Here is a 22,657-nt window from a genome sequence, read left to right as displayed (position 1 = left end):
CCTGTAGTGTCCTCGTAAACCATACTGAGCGGTGGCTACGCTGTGAGGAGCCCTCGGGCCAGTGGACGACCCCCCAGACCCCACCCCAACGCCTGTCTCCACTCACCCCGGGGCACCCCAACCAAGGGCCGGCCGCGTTTGCTCCTGTGTCCCCTTCATGCCGCGTGGGCCTCACTGCGTCACCTGGAACTTCAACAACCGTCGTGAAAACGAACGAAACGCAGGCGTGCACGAGGGCTGTGGTTTCTAGGGCGACGCCATTGGGGCGGGTGGGTGGAAAAAAGCCAGCTGTCACTGCGGGTGTAGGGGCGACCACAACGACAAGCGTTTGGGGGAGACGTGAGGTGTCCTGCGCTCGGGGCACTTCCCAGGTCCTCACCCCAAAGGGAAGAAACGGGTGCTGGAAAGCGCAGCCCAGGTCCCTGCGGGTAGTTTATATAGAAAGGAAGCCGCGGCACTCCGGCCCCCCATGTTTGGTCCATGGACACGTTGGCAAAGGGATACGCACTTATGTTTTAAGTTAAAATACAGTATCTAAAGCACGTACGTGTGTACATGTGTGTACGATAGATTATGCACGTATGCTATCCATGTATGTATATAGTTTTTACATAGAAAACCCTCCAACCTCCAAGGCCTCCGCCGACCGGCCTGGCGACAGACACCGCGCCTCACCTAATGGCGGCTTCCATTTCCGTCCGTGAACGCGGGGACCCTTGCGTGCCGTAGGTGCGCGCGACAGGGCAGCCACCGGGAGACTCCCCGGGCACCCCGTCCAGAGCAGAGCCCTGCCGGCGAGCGAGCCGCCGCCCGCTGGTCCCCGACGGCCGGCGACGAGGACGGCAGGACTCGGGCCACCGCGCCCTGAGGCGCGCAGCCGGCGGCGCCGCGGTCAGTCCGCCAGGGGGCGCCGCGAGGCCGCGCTGGCGGCGCCAGGCCGCGCTCTGATTGGCTGGAGGCCTTGGCGCGCGCGCCCCCTTCCGGGAGCCAGGTCGGGTAAGTGCGGCTGCTCTCCGGTTCTGCCCGCAGTCTGCGGGCCTCCGGGGCGGCGGCGGGGCGGGAGCGGCGCGGCGGAGGGGACAAGACCAGGGCAGGAGGGAACCGGCGGCCGACAGCGCCCCGCACAGCCAGCACGATGCTGTCCTGGCGGCTCCACACGGGCCCCGAGAAGGTCGAGCTGCAGGAGCTCAACGCCCGGCTCTACGACTATGTGTGCCGGGTGCGGGAGCTGGAGCGCGAAAACCTGCTCCTGGAAGAGGAGCTGCGCGGCCGGCGCGGGCAGGAGGGACTGGAGGCCGAGGGGCAGGCGCGCTGGGCCGAGGAGGCGCGCAGCTTGCGGCAGCAGCTGGACGAGCTGAGCTGGGCCACGGCGCTGGCCGAGGGAGAGCGCGATGCGCTGAGGCGCGAGCTGCGGGAGCTGGGGCTGCTAGCCGAGGAGGCGCGCGCCGCCCGCCGCCGCCTGGACGCCGAGCTGAGCGCGGAGCGGCGCGAGCTGCAGGAGGCTCTGGGCGCGCGCGCCGCCCTGGAGGCGCTGCTGGGCCGGCTGCAGGCCGAGCGCCGTGGCCTCGACGCGGCCCGTGAGCGCGAAGTTCGAGAACTTCGCGCGCGCTCCGCCGGCCTGACCCTGCGCTACAGCGCCCGGGCCGCCCGCCCCGCCGCGCCCCCACAGCGCCTGCAGGAGGTGCGCGACAGCTACACGCTGCTGGTGGAGGAGTCGTGGCGGGAGACCATACAGCTGTACGAGGACAAGGTGCGCGAGCTGGAGGAGACACTTCGGCGCGACCAGGAGAGCCGGCGCCAGGCGGAGGAGGAGAGGCGGCTGTGCGCCGAGGAAGCGGAGGCGCTTCAGCGCCAGGCGCTGGAGTTGGAGCAGTTGCGTGCGCTGCTCGAGGACGAGCTGCTGCGGATGCGCGAGGCCTACGAGCTGCAGGCGGAGGAGCGGCAGGTCCGTTCAGGGGACTGTCCCCACCCAGGCCCTGAGCTCCCTGCAGGGGGGCGGGCAGCTGCGGGCCTCCCAGAACCCGCAGCGCCTTAACGAGCGTCGCGGATGGGTGGGGTCGCCCCCGATGGTGCCCAAACCTAGTGGGGACGAGCCCCTTGTTATGCCGCGGGACTTCAGGGTCCCCACATCTCGGCAGCCCTGGAAAAAGAGCTCGGCCGTTGGTCCATCGACCCAGCGGGCCCGAGCCAAGTGCCAGGTTCTGGTGGATATAGCTCTGTCCCTGTCATCTACGTTCTCTTTTCGATTTCCTGTGCTTCCCAGACGCTAGTACACATATTAATCAACCAAGAAACCCTTCTGACTTCGACAAGCGACAGCCTCATCCTTTCCGGATAGATTCCTTCCCCGAAGGTTCCTAGGTAATGTCAAATCTTTACCCAGAGCCATTAAGAATGGCAGCCCCATTGGCTCTGGGGCTCCCTTGGGGGAAACTGAAGCTGTTTTCCAAACACGGTTTTTTATTTTTGCCGGAATGATTTCCCAGCTGGAGGCGGCTGGTGGTGGCTCCCTGGGCCGCTGCCCTGTGTGTTCTGGAAGGGGCAGCGGCCTTCATGCAGAAAAGAGCTTCATCAGAGGGGTTTTTTTTTCTTCTTCCACAGTAAAGCTGAAGTCAGATCTCTGGGTAGTGTAAAAGTGGTGGAAACGTGGGTCCCCGTGGCAGGATGTTATGACAAATGCAGAGTAATGTAAACAGGTACTATTTCAGAGAAGCAAAGCCCGAACCTGTGACTCAGCCACGATGACACCTGTGTCTGATTTATTGTCCTTACATCCAGTCCAGTCTTTGGGCTGGCCCCAGCCGAGGCCAGAATTGGAAATATTCCCAAATCATACCATCAGTAGTTTCTCAGGAGGATGGCTTAAAATAACATCCCTATAAATTCAGAAGTATTTTGAGGGAACAGTTTGTAGCTGTGAGTTAAAGATTTGTGATAGAGTGATTTTGCCGTGTGAGATTTGCTGGGTTTGGAAAATGCTTCTCCGAGGCAGGTTGTGTGGGCTAAATCCTCATCATACATTTGCTGTCATAGGTCGCTGCTTGGCTCTTTTCGGGCCTGGAAGCTCTGGTTTCTGTGTTCCTTTGTAGCAGTAGAAAAAACCATTTTCCCACTAATGAAATCTTAAATGAAACCCCAGCTAGGAAACAGGTAAAAGAGGAATCCCTCCTATTGGAGGAGAGGTGGGGACTTGGGAAGAGTAGTTAGAGTACTGTCAAGCCCTCCTTAGACTTAGGGACCCCCAGACCCCTCCCCCTGAGGAGAGGTGCCTTGCCTGGAGCCACACCTGACCCGGAACTAGGATCCCACCCTCAACTTCCTGTCCAGTGACACCTCTCTGGGTTGAACTTGCTTCTTTCCCTTAAAAGTGAAGAGCAAGGAGTAAAGACCTTTACATGTGTTCACTCTCAGCCCTCACACCCGTCTTACGAGGGGGGTACTAATATTAGCCCCGTTTTCCAGGTGAAACTGAGGCATGGAGGTCACCTCGTGACTAAGTAGCTAAGCCAGAGCAGCTAACCCCTGGGCCACATTTCCTTTCTTCTGTCTCTTCCATCAAAGATAAACTTTGGGGAGTGTAGGGGAGGTGGTAGAGATTTGACTTTGGGTGATGAGCGCACGCTGCAGGGTGCAGATGATGTGTTATAACGTTGTGCACTTAAAACCTGCAAAAAAAAAATATATGGATGGACATGTATAAACTTTTAACCAGGATTCACTTGCACTCATTGAGTGATGGTCCTTCCCCCAGTCATCTGAAATCCTAAGATGCTATCAGACTTTTCCAGCTGGCTGATGTCCAGATAGTTTTAGTGTTAAGTCTTTTGTTTACTTTTTCCATATGGTTTAATGGGGACCCTCCCTGCCCAGTCTGGAGGCGGCAGCCCCCCACACACACACACATAGTGCCTAGCATAAGGCTGGCTCTGAGCCCCCTTTGGCGCTTGAGCGGGCAAGGTGCTTGCTAGGACTCTCTGGGAAAAGTGGTTCTTCCCAGATGGCCCAGCTGCCCCTCTCTATCAAGCCCCTTGCCTCAGATGGGCAGAGAAAAGTTTGCTGAAGTGACATGCAAGTCCCCAGCAGCTCATACATCTTGTAGATCATTTGCAAGTCTGAGTAATGCACCCTGTCTCCCAGGGTGCACAAGGGGGCTTCGGACAAAAACAGTAAGATGTGTGATTTATGCCAGCCTTGCCCTGTAAGCATTGAGATTTTTGCTTGAGAATCTGAGCTCTCAGCCTCGGAGGCTGTTTGTAAAAGGCCTCCAGGTCCCCTGTTTGAATGAGAACTTGCACTTTTTTTTTTAAGCTTTTACTTATTTATTTTTAGAGAGGGGAAGGGAGGGAGAAAGAGAAGGAAACATCAGCGTGTGGTTGCCTCTCGTGCACTCCCTACTGGGGACCTGGCCCACAACCCAGGCATGTGCCCTGACTGGGAATCAAACCGGTAACCCTATGGTTCACAGGCCAGCGCTCAATCCACTGAGCCACACCAGCCAGGGCTGAGAACTTGCTCTTGATTGGAATGGGGACAGATTATCCACCACCCTACCTGGGCCTGAGTTCTGGCTCCACCACTGTTTGTATCTCAGTTTCCCCATTTGCAAAAAGAACTCACAGGGTGCCTACCTTCAGCGAATGCTCCTTGGCCTGAAGAGTCTTGTGTTGGAAGCGGCACACAGTGCTGGAGAGGTGGGTGTGGCTGGAGTGGAGTGAGCAGGGGAGCGTGGGCTTTGCTTGGAGTGCTGTGGGACGCCGCTGGAGGGCTCTGAGCTGAGCAGGGGGTGCCTGTCTTCATGGAATTGCTCCGGCTGCTGTGTTGAAGACAGACTATGCGGCAGGAGTGGAAGGAGGTGACGGAGGTTCGGGCCAGATGCAGAGGGAGGGGGCTGAGATAAGGATCTCCTCTGGGTGTGAAGCCAGCGGGGTCTGTGGCTGGACTGGGTGTGGAGGGGGAGAGAAGGAGGAATCAGGGTTGACTCGAGGGCAGAGGTCTGAGCCCCTGGACAAAGGGAGTGCACTTGGCTGAAGGGGGTGGGGGCAAGAGAGCAGATTTGGGGTGCAGAGACACCCACCTGATATTGTAAGAAAAATTATGAGTCTAACGTTCAGAGTGGTGTGTGGGCCAGAGCTATAAATACTTACCTAGCATCCAATCAGTGCTTACGATCACTGATACACTTAGCTGTTGTGTCCGAAGCAAGGTGTCACATGCAGACATGAGGTTACCGCATTCTAGATTCCCTCAAGTTCTAATGCTGTCATTTGCAAGCTCTTCCTATTACGTCTGGGTGACTTGCTCAGCGAGGGACTGCTCAAGTATGGTTAAGAAACAGAATTCTTTGGACACTCACAGCAGCGTGCTGCCCCTGGTATGCATCAGCTGTGATGCTGCCAAAAGTCCCCTAAATGACAACTCAAATAGGTGACTCTCTGCCCGGTGTTGATTGCATTAGGCGTGGCTGCCTCTGCCAGGGCTGGAGTCAGCGTGCTGCGACTCACGCCCTGTGGCCTCAGGCCCGGCCCCGCGGTTTGAAAGCTTGTGGCAAAGCACAGCCCAAGTCTGAAGCTTTACTCCATCAGCAGGATGGGTTTCAGTTTCTCTGAAGTGTGTTGGGAGCCAATGCGTCTTATGTTCCTGCCTCCAAATGTCAACTCACTTCCTTTTGGCAGTTTAGGAAGAGTTGACTCACTTGGAAATGTGGTGGGAACAATACTTGCTCTAACTTCCACACGGTTTGGTTTTCTTCTTTGTATTTCGGGGGGCTGCAGAGCAATTCGGTGCCCTCTTGGAGGGGAGCACCTGCACGCATACCTCTTTGGCATGGCTGGGGGGGGGGGGTGTGCCCTGCCCGGGAGGCTTGTGGCCAGAGAACGGAGCGCATATCTGATATTTTTTTCTAAGCAATTTAACAATAATTGAACTTTTTTGGAAAGAATAAATTACGATAAGGTCTCAAGTTTTAATATTTAGGTTGAATTTCCTATAGTAGAAAGGAATGATATATTTCTATCCTACACTCCAATCTTGTAGCTGACTTGGAGTTCATACTGTAGAATGGGTGAACGTAGGATTTTAACACCGATAGTTAACTATAGACTGTACGGGTGGCATGGCCGCATTCTGGCAACTCCAGTACTTAAATCGAGACTGGCCGATGGTCTGCGTCGGTAACCCTCTGTGACTATTTATAAAGCCAGCTTTGGGGGCTGTTAGTGTGTATGCTCCTGCGGACACCAGCGGGCAGGTCTTAAATGTAGTCCTTTGCTTTTCAAAGCTAAGTGGGTTCAGCCCCAACTGGTGTGGCTCCGTTGGCTGGGCATCATCCCCAAAAGTGAAAGGTCAGCAGTTTGATTTCTTGTCGGGGCACCTGCCTGGGTTGCGCGTGGGTTCAGTCCCTGGTCTGGGCTCTTACAAGAGGCAGCCGGTAGATGTTCTCTTGCACATAGATGTTTCCCTCTCTCTCTCCCTCCCTCCCCCTCTCTCTAAAAACAAATACATAAAATCTTCTAAAAAATAAAATAAATAACAGCTACGTGGGTTGAGTTTTTGTTTTCACCACGCTACATATATACAGAGGACCTAAGGCCAATCACTACCTTAGGAGTAAAACTTGCGGAAGCAGAATTACTTGTCCTGCATTATTTTAAAATGGCAACTCTAGTTTGTATCTCAGATCCTTATCTAAGATCTAGTGTGAGATCTCAGATAAGGACCTTCCTCGGCTTCACGGAAACCACCTATTCGTCGTGGACCTTCGTGTATTGCCAGGGCCTTTGGTGGGGGGGAGGGGGGCGAAGGCAGGAACAGATGCCCTCTCCCAATTATCTTAAAATTTTTGAGTTCCACCAAGATAAATGGCTAAAAATGTAGCCTGTTCATTGTATTCAGAAATTATGCCATTCCCCCTTCCAAACCGGAAGTTACAGTGTTGGACTTATTTCAGTGTCTAAATATTTGCTCAATTGATTATTCCCAAGGCTAAAATGGGAGGCACAGCTGGAGCAGAGTAACGCCAACCTGTCTGATGGAACGAAGGAAGCCATTGTGTTTATTAATTAAAAGATATTGGCAACCTAATACACTTTAAGGAGGGCCATCTTACTTTGGTCATTTCATTTTTAATCTAATTCATCAGGGAGCAAGGGACAGATGTAATTAACCTGTGTAAGAGCTCCACGGGTTGTGTGAACACATGCCCTATGAACTGTCCTACAAGTGCAGTAAAAAAAAAAGATATATTTCCAGGTTTGAATTTTGACATTTATCCACAGAATGTATTCCTGTCTCATTCGTGTAGTTTTTCTCCCCAGATGATTTTATTTTATTTTTTTTTTAAGATTTTATTCATTTATTTTTAAAGAGGGGAAGGGAAGGAGAAAGAGGGAGAGAAACATCAGTGTGTGGTTGCCTGTCACGCACCCCCCTACTGGGGACCTGGCCCGCAACCCAGGCATGTGCCCTGACTGGGAATTGAACTGGTGACCCTTTGGTTCGAAGCCCATGCTCGATCCACTGAGCCACACCAGCCAGGGTTATCCCCAGATGATATGAAAGCAGCTTTTCTTCATGAAACAACACTGCATTCGGTTACCTGCTTATTACTGGGGACATCATGAGCCCAGGGGAAATTCTCTTTCAAGTCCAGTTGACTTCTGTTTCAAATATTGTAAAGCCCCACTTTCTGGTCTTGGCTTATTTTCAGGATCATCTTAGTTGGCTGGTTTCATGTGTCAACTTTCCTCAGCAGCCTGATGTGTGGATTGGAGATGCTTTAATAAACCCTTCAGCACTCCTTATTGTTAGAGAGTATGAGCAGAGAAGGCAGTGTCCTATTAAAGTCTTCCATAGGCAATAAAAAGCCCTCCTCTGTGGAACAGTGCGGTATTGGAGATCATCCTTGCCATGACTGCATCGCTGATTAACCTGGAGGTCTCTCACCTCTGTGTCCCGAACTGTTGGCACCTTAAGTTCAACCAGGGAAAGCTCCAGTCGTCTGATCAGAAAACACTGTGTCCTTTGTAGAGTGCGATTGCCCACCTGGAGGACGAGAAGGCAGCCCTCACCCTGGCCATGGCCAACCGGCTGCGGGACTATCAAGACCTCGTGCAGGTGAAGACTGGCCTCAGCCTGGAGGTGGCAACCTACCGGTAAGGATGAGCCTCTAGCTTTCCTCCTGGCCGCAGAGGAGGGGTTGGAGGAGGGGTTGTTTCCCAGGAGGGCTCCAGGGCCCAACTCTCGGGCTCTGTTGGGTCCTGTGCCCATCCCGGGCCAGGAGACAAAGTGCCAGAGAGCGTGGAAGGGGTCACATTGACTGAGACTGGCGTGGGGAGTTCCCCAAACTGTGCACCCCTCTACAGCAGATGCTGGGGTGGGGGCCCAGAAAACCCACATCTGTGCCTGTGTTGGGTAACACCCGGTGCCAGGCAACTCCCTTCACTACAGGGGCAGACAGATCTTCCTGTTGCCTCTCTGACAGTTCTCTGGGTTGGAGTACGGAGGCTCTGATTGTGTGCCTTGTCTCTGGGATTTCGAGCCCTTTCCTTCCTGGCTGCGTCCTGCCCCCTGTTCTCTGTTGTGGAAAGTCAGAGGGCACAGATGGGCATCTTGCCTGAGAGGCCAGGGCCTCACCTTTCTGTAGGTGCTCACATCCCTACCAGCTTAGCTTTTCCCAAGGGGCACCACTCCTGTCATCTGTCTGTCTGTCTGTCTGTGGCAGGGACAGCGTGTACTGTCTCGGTGTCTCGCTGGCATTCGCCTCAGACAATCTGGGATGGTCTTGGCCACCTCCTAGGCAGGTAGGAGGTGTCAGTACTTCCTGGGGAGCAAGTGATTGATTGCACTGTATGTCTTACTGAAGTCCAAGTTTGCTTGGAGCAGAGGAGGAGCCAGGCCCGCCCACCACGACCCCGGGATCCGTGGTTAGAATTGCTGCAGGCCTCCCGTACCCGGCACTCAGGAGCCATAAGGCCTACAGGCCCATGAATACAGCCCAGTCCTTGCATAAGCCAAAAGCCCGCCGTTTTTATCACTGGTGAGCGTGTCCTGGAGATACGCCCTCATCACATTTGACGTGACTCTCCCTGTTTTGTGCTGATGCCCCAAATTCCAATGACAGGCATGAAAATTCAGGTTTGTGTTAGCGCCTTTGTGTGCTGCCAGCCCTTTCACGAGTGCCCGTTGGGTCTTTGCCCACCTTGATCCACCGTCTTTCTAGCACACGCTTCCTTTGCAAGGGTGGCAGGGACCGCCAGCGCCATGGGGACACAGTGCTGAGGCCATGCAGTGTGGCCTCTCGCCAGCCCTGTGCAGAGAGGCAAAGGGTGGCATTGCTTCCTCCCAGACCAAGAGCGTGCAGATCTGTCCCGGCCTCCCCTGCGGGGGCCCCTCCCCCAGCACTGCTGGGTGACTTATCACACAGAAGGCTGTGGCCCTTTAAAGCCCAAAGCACGCTCCAGTGCAGCTGGAATTTGTCTGCTATTCCGAGGCTGGCTCTCGCATGTCGAGTGTCACAAACACTTCCGAACCCAGATACCTGGCCCTTCCTGGTAACCCTGAAAGTAAAGAAGAAATACTAAGGTAAAATAAAATTACGTCATTTATAATTCATGATCATAGACTTATAGTTAATAAGTATCTGTGTAGTAGAATAAAATTCCAACAGCAAATATTCGAGTCTAAGACTTGGGGATTTCAGCAAACCGAGTGGGCCGGGAAGACCGGGTGCCGCACCTGGCCGGAAATGCGTGTGTCTACCGGCAGGGGCGGGTGATATTCAGGTGATGAGGGCCTGACCTAGGTGGCTGAGGGAGCCCCCGAGTAGGGCTGAGCAAGGCTGGTGCGGACAGTGAGGGGGGGCGCAGGTTTCTGGGTGGGAGAGTGGAGAAGTGTGTGCTCATTACACACTCATGCAGACCAGACCACCGACCCCTCTCCGGGGAGCAGCTGCTTATTCCCCATTAGCCGATTACCCAAATATGGCGCAGACGGCTACCTGCAGTGTTCCCAAACCCCTCCCACTGCTGACAGGAAGACCTGGCCCAGCCCGGACTGGTGTGGCCCAGTTGGCTGGGTGCCATCCCACGAAGCGAAAGGCCGCTGCTTCCATTCCCAGGCAGGGCCCAGGCCTGGGTTGCGGGTTTGGTCCCTGGTCGGGGGGCCTACAAGAAGCAGCCCATCATTGTTTCTCTTTTGCATCAGTGTTTCTCTCCTTATCTTTCTCTCTCCCTCCCCCCTCTCTAAAAATAAATAAAACATTAAAAAAAAAATTCTGCCCAAAAGCTCGAGAATGTATAGAAGCACCATTAGAAAATAAGTAGGCTTCTCCATCAGAACGCCGTCATCAGGGATGAGCAGTTAGAAAATATAACGCGGGGGGTGGAAAAAAGATCTTCAGAATTGAAATAGGAACATGCAAAACCACCCGGGAATAAACTTGAGTCCAGAAACCACCAAACTGAGTAAGAAGAGACCCACTGTGGATCCTTATCCGGGACACAAGGGAGTAGATCTCCATCAGCATTAAAAAGAGGTTTTGTCTTTTGTGATTTGGGGGTGAGGGGTCGAACAGTTGTTCTCAGTTACACCTGAAACAGTGGCACGTGGGACCAAATGGGTTTTCAAAAGAAAAATGTGGAAGGGACTCCGGCCAGATGTGGAAGTGGAATGCAGGGGTGTACCACCTGGGGACTGCACGGCAAATGTCCTTTCAAAGGGAGGGGGAGGGCACCCAAGCTTCCTGTTTCCTTCCGACTGCAGTGAGTAGCAGCGGGGTTTCTTGTTTGGCTTTAATCCCCACCTAAGGATATGTTTAGGGAATGGAGAGAGAGAGAAACATCAATTGGTTGCCTCCCTTACGTCCCCTGACCAGGGATCAAACCCACAACCTTTTCGGTGTTTGGGACAACGCTCCAACCAACTGAGCCACGCGGCCAGGGCAGAAGCAGTGTGTTTTAGCGGAGGAAAGTAACGTCTCTAGGTGTGGACTTCTAACGAGGCAGTGCGGATCACTCCTGGCATTTGAAATTCCACCATTTTAATGACATTGCTGGTCGCCCTGTTCTTTTTCAGACCACCTACCCCTTTTCCTGTGTCCAAAGGAAAACGTCTCTTTGGAATTTCTCAAGGTCTTGGGAGGAATGCATGCTTTTTGGGTTTTTTTAAATTAAATCCTTTTTTGAGAATTCATAGAAGTGGACGGCACTGAGACTTACCCGGTTATGAAGTGAACTATTTGAAATTAAAATAGTAGTTTTAAGGATCGATAATGAGGAGAATCGACACATACATTTGGTTGCTAGCCGTCCCACATTGTTGCATCAATGAATTAACCCCCAGGGAACCCACATCTCTTCCCTCCCGGCAGGACTTCTTCCTTTAAATCAGCGTGTTCTCTGAGCTCAGCCGAAGATGATGATGATGATGATACTAGCTAACAGTTATTGGGCACTTATTTAGTGACAGCCGTTATCGTAAGAACTTTCCGGTTACTTAATTACCACCGCAAACCTGTGCCTGCCCCCTATTTCAGAAGGGGGAAACCGAGTCACAGAGGGTCTGGGTGGCTTTGCCCAAGGTCACAGGATGAGGAGATGGCAGGCCCAGCGTTGAAGTCCAGGCAGCCTGAGTCCAGCGGTCTCTCGCTTAACCACTCCCTGTGACTCCTGTGTTTTATTGGTGATCCTGGTCTCTCTGTCGATCATTTGACCTTTTTTTCCAGTCTCTACAATGGACGAATAGGCTTCGTGTGGGATTTGATACTGAGCACAGAGGGAATGACCAGAAAGGTGTGGCCCCACGTCCTCGCTGTTCGCTCCCACGTGGCGCCTGTGCTTTGGGACAGTCCCTTTCTGATGGAGGGGGGGTGCTCCTCCTGCCCCCTCTCCTCCCCGCCCCCTCCCGTGCCCAGTCCCAAGTCTGAGCAGCAGGCAGTCTCCCACTCTCTGGGGCTTGGAGGCCAGGGAGGCAGGTCTGCAGCCCCTTCTCCCGGCTCCCTCTCCTCTCCTCCCTGGCCCTCACCTGCCCTTAGTTAGCCAGAAAGTACCCATGGGGGGTCCCCAGGACCCCAGCAGGCTCCTCCACAGGCGTCACTTCTGGAAACATCTCTGACCGGCCCCCCTTGTCCTGGTCTCTGGGGGTGGGGGGTATAGTGCAGCAGATCGTGCCCACAGGGAGGAATAACAGTGGGCGGGTCCTGAAAGCCCATTAGGATCATCCATTCCTGACAGAGAGCCCCGCTGCCTTGGTGACAGGCCTCTTAGGGCCAGGAGCACATCATAGCTTCCTCTGCTCTATGGATTTGTTGGATTTCCCCCACGGGTTTGCTTCTTTTCCGGCTTAGGAAGCTGCTGACCTGTGGGAGCCACTGGTAACAATCCGAACGGCCATGAGTAGCCGGTGAGTCAGGGGGTTGGCATCTCCCAGTCACCACGGCCTGCAGGCCGATTTCCTCACCTCAAAATAACCAGAGAGCACTCTGCCCTCTCCTTAAAGTTGTGCGAGTCTCTTCCTCCAAAATGTGCCTCTGGGAGGGTTTGCGGGAGCTGTGTGTTGCTGGCCTGTCGTGCTGGTGGAGGGCAGGGTCCCGTGCCTGTCGTGAAGAGGGCATGTCCGCAAAGGCACTGATGTATGTGACCTGTGCCTGACTGTGCCTAACTAAAGGCCCCGGGCAGGTGCTCAGGTGCAGAAGGTGACACATGCCTGCACCAGCCATCGAGAGGGGGACGCAGATGTGGAGCTGAGTCCTCCCCAAGTAGGAGAATGCCGTGGGGGGTGTGTTGATTAAAATCCCTAGAAGATGCTGACTGTGCTTCCGTTAACGTGGGCTGGAGGACCAGCCCCGGGACTTGCTCTTTCTAACATCTGTGGGCCCCGCAGGGGAGGGGCTGAGCGCTCCAGATGCCCCAGCCCTGCCTCCCTCTCTGCTGGGGAGCCGTGCGCCCTCGGCCAGGACACTGTCCTGTGCCCCAGTCTGTGCACCTCCAGAGCCAGGACGCCCAGCACCGGCCCTGCACTCAGGGCTGCCAGAAGGACTTTCGTGGGCGACAGACAGGAGGGTTACCCAGTGTGGGGCACTCAGTCTCAGCGAGGGCTAGCACAGGCCGAGTGACCCGCACGTGACCACACAAGCCCCACAGGGGACTGTGGTCCCCTCCTGTGTGCCACAGCCCCTACTCAGGGGCCTGAGCTCAGGAGAAATTTGGTGATGGCTTGGATTTTCCCTAGAAACCAAACAAAACTATTCCCCTCTGAGGGGTGAGGGAAGCTATTCCACCCCCGCCCCCTCCCAGGGGGGTCTACTTTATCCTGGACATCTCTGCACACACACCTGTTGTCCATCTGTCTGCTGCCCTGGACTCCCCACACTTCCTGTCCTGACTGGGCAGCTCCAGTGACAGGCCCTCTGGTACCCAGGGCTTTCTGCTGAGCAGGCCGAGGGCAGGTCCGAACTAGACCGTGGCCTCTCTGCAAGCCCCGCCCTCTCAGCAAACCCCACCCTGGCCCCCTAGCTGTGGTGTGCCATCTCTTCTGTGCCTGCCCTCGGAGTCTCACTTTTACCCTGAGCATTCCTCTTAGTATCTACAGACCTCAGCGTTTTCTCCGAGATGGGAGCTATTTCTGTCCTGGAACCTGAAGTGCACAGTCACGAGGGTGTGGGGCTAATGGCCTGGTGTCCTGTTTCCTGGCCTTCGCCCTGGGTGGGAGGAAGGGCTAGGGCCCTGGGCATGGCCTCTCGTCTGCGGGTGGCTGCCCACGTATACACGTCCCTCACTGCATCCACGGCCAGCCCTTCGCGCACACCTGGGGCACTGCCCATCTCGACGTTGTCTTTGCTGTTTTCACCAGAAGGGGTTCTCTTGTGCTTTGTTCCCCTCTCCCTCCACCCCCATGCATCTGCGGGGACCACCGCATCTGAGTCAGTGGACGTGGAGCTTGGAGCCAGCCTGCCTGAAGCGCCGAGGCCCTGCCTGGCTCTGGCATCCCGCCTCTGTGTCCGTGCCCAGCGCTTGCTCAGCGGTCACATCAGTATTTCCAAGTGGGCGCTGCTGCTGGCTGCACTTGGCCAAATACAGTGTATTTCTTGGAACTGGAGTGAGTGACTTCCCACATTGCTCTAGCCACCCAGCAACTGCTGTGCCCGCAGCAGCCGGCATCCTAGGGTCTCTGTGAGCAAGGGACATCCCGGGGCTAACCCCGCATGCCTGGTCCGCCCCGGCCTGCGTGCAGCTGGCGTGTCTCCTTGGACACGAATCACCACTCAGTGAAGACTCCACAGTTTCAGGCCTTTGGAGCTAGACGTGGCCAGAGAAGTCTGGCCGAATGCTTGTCACGTTTTAGTAGAGGCGACGTACACGGTGTTTGGATGAAATGAGGGCCCTGAGGCGGAGCTGGTGTCTCATCGCTCTTTCTTTTCCTCTCCTGCCTGCCTCCCATCTCTCCTCTCTCTCTCTCTCTGTTTTTAATCTCCCCGATGCCCCCCGTGGATACCAGTTTGAAACCCACCTTTGCCTGATTACAAGCAAATGTCAGTTCTGGCTCTGCTCCTGGCCCACCCCTGACCCGTGACCCCAGAAAGACCTCAGTGGGGAGTGTAATTGTTTGGGGGTTCTCTAGCCCATGGTGACATGCCATGCATGGGTCCCTCCTTACTTCCTGGAAAAGCCAGACCCATGACCACCCGTCCCAGGCCCACATCTGTCTCCTCGGGACCCTGGGTTTGGAAGGGCTGAAGCCCTAGCAGGGGTGTCAAACTCATTTTCACGGGGGGCCACATCAGCCTCGCAGTTGCCTTCAAAGGGCCGAATGTAACTTTAGGACTGTATACAGGTAACTACTCCTTAACAGTTAAGCGAGAGCTCGGCGCTGCCGCCAGGTTGAAACAAGGTGCCGGGCCGGATAAAACAAGGTGGAGGGCCGGATTCGGGCTGCGGGCCTTGTGTTTGCTACCTGTGCCCTAGCGCCTCATTTTGTTCGTTCGGTTGGGGGGATGCCCTCTCTGCCCAGGCCCACCTCCCTGTGGTGCAGCATCTTCAAACATGAGTCCTAGAGCACAGGACGTAGTGGCACTGGTCGCACTGACCCCGTACTCCGCACTGTCGCACCGCTTGCTCTTTATTTCCTAATGAGTATCTTCTAAAAATTATTTCTACAGCGCCTTATTGGAAGGAGAAAGTAACCCGGAGACATTGATCTTGACTGAGCGCATCGAGAGCCTGCCACAAGGTAAAAATAGAAGAAAAGCTAATTATGGAACTTCATGATGCTTTCTGTCCGCACAGGTTCAGTCCATGGATAAACAGTGAGGCTTCATTTATCTGGAAGAACTGGAGTTAGATATGATATTTCAGAACACCACCGTTCAGCCCTCTTTTGAGTACTAAATAGATTTTATTCAGTGGGCCCCAGTTCAAATGATAACGTAAATGAGAATGTGTGGCAACGTGCGTGACAAACTCATTTATTCGTGTAGCCCATATTTTGTTTAAAGCTTTTGTTTATTTATTTTTAGAGTGAGGGGAGGGGAGGGAGGGCAACCAGGTATCTGTCAACTTGTTCCATTCATTCATTTTAAGCTTCTTAAAGGATAGAGAGGCAGCGTTTTTAAACTACATTTATGTTAGCAATTATGTACCATGCCAAAAGGAGGTATTGGAATAAAGAGTATCGCTTGTGAACCCTTTTGTTAGGTTTTGAGCTTCCTTTAGGTCTGTGTCCCGTATCGTTAGGTGCCCACAAACTGTTCTCTGAATAAGTAAGTGTGTGGATGTGTTCCTAGATAATGAGTTTATCGATGCTTATTGACGCACTTACGTCTCTTTTGTAATATTTCATCACGTAATAATGGCCAATTGCCCACAAGATGATAAGCAGGAAAGCCCAGTCTGTGATCTTGCCAATTTCGTGTTGAAACTTAGCGGTAATTAAAGACCAGGTAGTTTCTGCCCTGTTTCCTTGGATTCATCTTCTGAGACTTCACTGTTTAGAATCAGTATGTGGGCCCCAACAGAGGAATCTTTGTAAAAGACGTCTTGTCCTGGTCTCTCCCCTGGATCCTGGGGCCTGTCTTAAAGAGGCCCCTGACCTTGGTTGCCATGGAGACCAAGGGGGAGAGAAGGCTCTGCCCAGCTTGGCAGGGTGGGGTGTGGGGCACAAGGGGGCGCTCTCACAGTGGATGGTGCACCCACGGTATTCTAACCACCTGCTGCCACTCCTACAAGCAGGTGGCCTGGTGCGGTTTGGGCACCTCCCCCGCCCCCAGGTAGCCCTCTCCGCGGATGGCACAGACAGAGCAAGGCAGGCAGCCTGGCAGACTGCCTCCCAACCCCAGGGTCACGACATTGAATCAAATCACAGTGATAGCGACTGGTCGGCTTCCTGCTCTTGCACCTGTTCAAATGAGAAGTTCATAAAAATGAAAGTGTAAAAATAAAAGCGATCAGGAAGCTTTAAAAAAAAAGTTAAATTCTGTAATCCTTATTGGAAATCTATGAAAAATGAGAGCATATTATGTACTTTGTAAGTCTGAAGTTCTTCTCTGCTGTAATTAAGTACAAAAAACTGATGCCAACAATGTGGAAATGAATGATTCCAAATTATCATAACATTGTGAAGTTTCGGCCCCAAAAACTAGCCCCCTAACCTCTCTGGCGGTCCTGTCATGCTTTATGGTCACACATTTGATATATTTGTTAAGGCAGATGAATGTTTAATCCATCAGTAACTGAAGTGTATGGTGACGCATTTCTAGTACTGTATTGTATTGTGACGGGATAATTTGGAGACTGAAAATATCTTATTCCCACTGACCCTTCCGCGGTAATGGTATGCATTCGTTATGATGGGCTGGGATTAAGATGAAAAAACATAACGATGACTGTCGTATTAATGACCTGTTCATTCCTACAGAGTTCAGAAACACATCCTACCAGTACACCAGCTCGGTGTTACAGAGGGAAAACGAAAGAAATCGGTTTCTGAAGCACAAGCCACCTTCTGGAAGCTTCCATCGCAGCTGGGCACAGCCCGAGCCGCAGACAGCCATTGGAACCGCTTCCAGAAGACGCGCCCTGGGCCCAGGATATCCTTCCCTTACCACCTCCTGGCAGGAGAACGCCTATGAAAAAACTGCCAACGGTCAAGCCAGCTTCAGAGCTTTCTCTCCAATGTCCAGGCTTTCAAGAAAGACTGAAGTTCAAGTGCGAACATTCCCTACTAGATCGAGACCTGAAGGCACAAAGGCTGGTGGTTTAGCCCGAGAGTCCACCCTCACCCAGGAGTCATACCAAGGACGCAGGGACAATGTGGTGGCAGGTGCTTCTGAAAGCGCCTGGTCCCATGAGAGGACTGTCATTTTGGGAAAGAAAACGGAAGCTCAAGTCACAAGGGAGCAGGAGAGAAACAGACCAGGAACCGTCCAAACGAAGCGAGAGGAGAAACTGTTTGATTCTAAGGAGAAGGCTTCAGAGGAGAGAAACCTGCGGTGGGAGGAGCTGACCAAGTTAGATAAAGAAGCAAGAATGAGGGAGACCCAGCAAATGAGGGACAAGGCGAAGGGGAAGGAGTCATTGAAGGAGAAACGTGTGACAGAAAGAGAGGTCCCGATCAGTCTAGAAGTATCCCGGGGCAGCACAGCAGAAGGGACCCCGAAAGGTGTCCAGACTCCCCTACACAAAGACGTGGGTGGTGGTCCAGGCGGAGGGGTGGGCACGAGGGAGACGCGGTTCAGGTTGGACACCAGGGATGCCACAGGCTCTCTGAAAGGCGATTCCGTGACCGAAACCATAGCAGAAAATATCGTGTCCAGTGTCCTGAAGCAGTTCACCCAGTCTCCCGACACGGAAGCATCTGCGGATTCTTTTCCGGACACAAAAGTCACTTACGTGGGCAGGAAAGAGCTTCCTGGGGAAAAGAAAACGAAGACGGAGATCGTGGTGGAGTCAAAACTGACCGAGGAAATCGATGTGACCGATGAAGCTGGCCTGGATTACCTGTTGAGCAAGGACGCGAGGGATAAAGTCGGGCTGAAAGGAAAATCCACCGAGCGGATGATCGGAGACATAATCAACATCGGTCTGAAAGGGAGGGAGGGGAGGGCGAAAGTGGTCAACGTGGAGATCACCGAAGAGCCCATGAGCTATGTAGGCAGTGGGGAGGCCCACGAATTTCCTACCCCATTCCACGTGGAGGAGGCCGATGACGCGTCTCCTGGCTCCAAGGGGCTCGTCGAGGGGGAAGGTTACGGAGAAACAGAGGTCACGTTCTCCATGAGTCAACATAGGAAGACCAAGCTGCCCCAAGAGAGCATAACTCATGTTGAAGAAGTGACAGAGGCAGGTGACTCGGAGGGAGAGCAGAGCTATTTTGTGTCGACCCCTGACGAGGCCCCGGAGCACGACGCCGGGCGTGACAGGGATGAAGGCTCCGTGTACGGGCAGATCCACATCGAAGAAGAATCCACCATCCGGTACTCCTGGCAAGATGAAATTGTGCCGGTGTCTCGGCGAAGACTAACGAGGGACCACGGGTTGGGAGAGATGGTGGTGGAGCCACCAGCTGTCCCAGAACCGTCTCTGGAGGGGCACGTGGGTTCTCCACACTGGATAGAACAAACCAGCAGCGGCGAATTTCATGCTGAAACCACGGTGGTTGAAAAGGAGATTAAGATACCCCATGAATTTCACACGTCCATTAAGAGGGACTTCAGAGAGCCCAGACACCAGCTGGTAGAGGTGATTGGGCAGCTGGAGGAGAACCTTCCAGAGCGGGTGAAGGAGGAGCTCTCTGCCCTCACCTCAGAGGACCAGGGTGGGCTGGGGAACCTTTCGGTTGATGTGAAGAAAGTCCAGACCTTGGGCAGGGAGGCCGTGACCTTGGTGGCGGAAGTCAACCTCTCGCAAACTGTGGATGCCGATCAGTTGGACCTGGAGGAGCTGAGCAAAGATGAAGCCGATGCAATAGAGAAAGCGGTGGAGTCGGTGGTGCGAGATACTTTGGCCAAGCGACACAGCCCAGCGCCAGGAAGCCCGGAGAGGGACCCTGGAGTGGCAGCCCCGGCAGCCGGCTTTGGCTTCAAGCGCTGGGCCACCCAGGAACTGTACAGGGCCTCTGACGAGGACGGCGACACTGGCCTGGCCTCTCGCGGCGCAGAAAGGGTCCCTTCCCACGGCCCAGTATCAGCCACTGTGGAGGTCACCAGCCCGAGGGGCTTTGCGCAGTCACATGTGCTAGAGGACGTAGCCCAGTCTGTAAGACACATTACAATAGGCCCCACTGGGATTTGGAGGACTGAGCGAGTCCCCCCCGAAGCGCCCCCTGCAGGAGAGGTAAGTGGGGAAGGAGGCCTGCGTCAGGCAGCCAGCTCGGAGGGAGCCAGCCGGTCCGTGAGGCGCTTTCCGTTAGATCCTGATCAAAGTCAAGTGTCCAGAGAAATCTTCTTCCAAGGGCCGGTCCCTGCCGCTCGGGAGGCGGGGGGCACCGAAGAGCCCCGCCCCACAGAACTCTCTGCAGTCACTGACAGATCGGGCAGCCGCAGCACATTGGGCTCCAGGCAATTTCACTCGCAACCAGAAAGGAGTTTTCAGGGCCTCTTCTCTCGGGCAGCAGAGGGTGATGAGTATTTTCGAACAGAAGAGTCAGAGGGTATCCTCACCTCTGTAAGGCACCTCCAATTAGGCCCGAGAGAGGAGTTCAGTGAGCAAATCCAGGTCACAGCCCCCCTTTCAGACACTGCGGAGTCGGGTGTCGGAGGGGCTTCCCTGCACACCCAAGAGTGGTCGGGGGCCAGCACGTCCATCAGGCACATCACAGTCGGCTCTCAGAGGCTCCAGACCAGCGAGCAGAGAGGTCTGCAGCCTGAGGTAGTGAGTGCCTCAGAAAGCAGCGCCCCTGGAGAGGGCTCAGCAGATGAGACCTGGGCCACTCGCAGTTACTCGGTGGGTAGGACGGTCCTGGTCACTCAGAAGAGCACCTTCCCAGGATCTGAGTCCCAGTCTCCCCAGGAGGCTAGTGAGGGAGACACGTCAGGGGCAGAAGAGACCCTGGGTGCGAGCAGGTCCTTCAGGCACGTTCGACTAGGTCCCACAGAAACCCTGAGCTCCGAACGTGTTCTCTTCCACGGGCCTGTTTCCCCAGTGTCAGCCCTTGCTGGGTCTACAGACCCCCCTGAGCGGGGTGAGGCCATAGATAGCGGGACGCTAAGGCGCATCGCGCCGGGGCCCAAAGAAACCTCGTTTACCTTTCAGATGGATGTGAGCCACACAGAGGCGACCCCCAGCTGGACCCCAGCGGCTACAGCCCTCTCCCCTGCAGGGATGGAAGCGGAAGCTCATAGTGGAGCCTGGAGAGATGCTGGCCGTGGGGGTGACCGGGCAGCCAGTGTGAGCGCTCAGGGCCGGGAGCAGGCTGAGTTCCATAAGACGGTGCAGCTGCAGAGAATGGTAGACCGGAGGTCGGTGGTCTCAGACGAAAAGAAAGTGGCCGTCCTCTATCTAGACAACCAGGGGGAAGACGACGAGGGGCACTGGTTCTGATAACTGTTTCCTCTGAAATGGCATCTGATTTCGCAGTGTACCAACACACACAGGCCTTTACTTTAAGGGGGGCCCACTCTTTATTAAAATCTCCCCCCTTCTTTTTAATTTCTCCAAAGAGCGTTCCCGGCAATGCCCACTTACTTTGCAACCGATAAGGGTTTCGAATTGATTCCCGCCTTAAACAGCGTAGGAATTTTATTTTTCAGTTGGGACTTTTACAAAAATACTTTGTATCTTTCTAGTCTTAGAAGTTCCCTTTTTTGTGGAGTTTTCACTCCTAGAATCACTGTGCACCAGTTCTCACCTGGTCACAGAAATGCCTCACATCTGTTCGAAGCTCTAGGTAAGCTGCCTGAAGAGTAACCAGATTAAGGTCGCTTAGATTTAAAGATTAAATTTATTTGCATGTGCTCATAATAAATAGTAATTAACCTTTTAAGGAGAAAAAAAAATCAGTATCTTTTTCCCTTTCTGAAGTCTTTTCAAAAAGAAATCTTAGGAAATGAGCAGACTGCTTACTAATTAAAAGAAATCTAAAGAATTTCTTTCACCTTTAGGAAAAAAGGTACTTGTTATAGAGTTAAATTCACCTTAAGGTGTGAATGAATTGCTTTCTGTGTGCAGAACTTTAACAAAAATATGTAGCACTTTATTCACGGAGAGGACAGCTGCAGCCTGGTGTGCATTTCAGACCAACACGCATGCTCTGTTGGCCCAGGTTCCGGGGACCCGTGTGTATGGGAAACAATTATTACAAATTGCTCACAGTACCATTTCTTTCTTAAGGCACTGGGTCTAAGGACTCTTTTTTGGGTATGACCTAAGTTCTGGAGGTGCCAGCTCTCATCAGGGGATACTTGAACTCCTCTGCCCTCTCTCCGCATGTCAACATCTGACGTCACTGGTGGGAGGCAGACCCTGGAGACGGTAACAAGAATGTCAGTGTTGGACCATCTCCGGGGCTGTGGGCAGTGAAACCAGAAGCCTAGGGTGAAGGGTGCCATTCTGCCTCCCCCGCCAGGAGCCCTTCTCCATCCACCGCCAACCGAGTGGGCGTCTCTGAGCTCACAGAGGTAGAGATGAAAAAGGACAACCAACACGGAAGTTTTTGCACTTTCAATAGAAGTCATTAGAGGGAGGTGGTTTTGTCCAAGAGCATGAAGAGCACGTTAAGTGGGATGAGATGTTTTGGGGAAAGGATGGGGGGCCCGTCCATGGCCCAGCACTGAAGCCCCCAGGAGAGGCCCACTCCTGCTGTCCCCAGCACGGGGACCCGTGGATCTACCCCACTGTGGTATTTAGGGCATTGGAATGAGTATGTTCCGGTGGCTCCGTTTTACTTCACACAAGGTATTGCTTTTAAAGCTTCAGTCTTCAAAGGTAGCATCTCTCACAGCACAGCGTTATTCTAATCCAAGCTACTCTTCGGCACAAACGTCGTCTAAACTATGCTTCCTCTGACACAGTATCACAGAACTGCCCGCAGAGCACGGATCCCAACGGCCGAGGTTCTGTCACCATCGCCTAGGTTATGCTGATGGGGGGAGGGGTGCGTTTGAGGTCCTTCCCTCTGGGTTTCACACGGTGGCCCTCGGGCCCCCAAGATGCATGTCTCCTCAGCGCCCCGAAACGGCTACAGCAGGAAGTTTAGGAAGAGTTCGTTTTCTTTATTGATAAGTGGAAAAAACACAGAACAGCCCTGGGGGTGATCTAGTTGAAAACCACTCTGAATTGGGGCTAGAGAGGAGACAGGAATGGTTAGTGTAAACCTTTGTTACCTGCCGAAGGAACTGGTGATTGTCACCTCCCGGCAGGGGGGCAAGGGCTTTGCAAAGCAAGACTTCTCCGCTCTAACATAAAGACGGGCGGCTTTGTTAGCTGCCGTTGTATTGTAACGGTGTTCATGTACGGGATTTTATTGGTGAGAATCTGGTCTGGGCGACACCTACTGTTTCCATGGCAGGACAGACTGAGGAGGGGGAGTTGGCGATGTGAGTCTGAGCGGCTTCGTTCCATGCTGCTGTCACAGCTCATGACCTTGTCAATGGGTGCCAACACGCACAGGTGAATACTGTGATCCACTTCTCTTTGGCAAAATAAATACCTGAGATCTGAATTCCTGTCTC

General features: G+C 53.8%; 1 protein-coding gene across 2 annotated transcripts; it reads left to right on the top strand.

The window, feature by feature from the left end:
* The first annotated feature begins 1,038 nt into the window (after positions 1–1,038).
* Positions 1,039–22,647, top strand: SYNM (synemin). Of its 2 annotated transcripts, XM_045196517.2 has the most exons (5): positions 1,039–1,945; positions 8,026–8,150; positions 15,152–15,222; positions 16,906–19,322; positions 20,241–22,647. In XM_045196517.2, the coding sequence occupies exons 1-5, from the start codon at positions 1,136–1,138 to the stop codon at positions 20,526–20,528; spliced, it is 3,711 nt and encodes a 1,236-aa protein (XP_045052452.2). In that variant the 5' UTR covers positions 1,039–1,135; the 3' UTR covers positions 20,529–22,647. The 2 variants fall into 2 exon arrangements, with proteins under 2 accessions (XP_045052452.2, XP_024417602.2); XM_024561834.3 differs by having other exon boundaries at positions 16,906–22,647.
* The last annotated feature ends 10 nt before the right edge of the window (positions 22,648–22,657 follow it).

This window comes from Desmodus rotundus, chromosome 10 (assembly GCF_022682495.2).
Source record: "Desmodus rotundus isolate HL8 chromosome 10, HLdesRot8A.1, whole genome shotgun sequence".
In the NCBI taxonomy this organism is placed as follows: Eukaryota; Metazoa; Chordata; class Mammalia; order Chiroptera; family Phyllostomidae; genus Desmodus; species Desmodus rotundus.
The sequence above is the reverse complement of the archived record's forward strand: the minus strand, read 5'-3'. Positions and strand labels throughout refer to the sequence as shown.

Excerpts from the sequence above, each read along its gene's own strand:
- SYNM (XM_024561834.3), top strand. The coding sequence starts at position 1,136 with ATGCTGTCCTGGCGGCTCCACACGGGCCCCGAGAAGGTCGAGCTGCAG. Across the intron at positions 1,946-8,025 it reads TGCAGGCGGAGGAGCGGCAG|AGTGCGATTGCCCACCTGGA; the intron begins GTCCGTTCAGGG and ends TGTCCTTTGTAG. Across the intron at positions 15,223-16,905 it reads CATCGAGAGCCTGCCACAAG|AGTTCAGAAACACATCCTAC; the intron begins GTAAAAATAGAA and ends TCATTCCTACAG.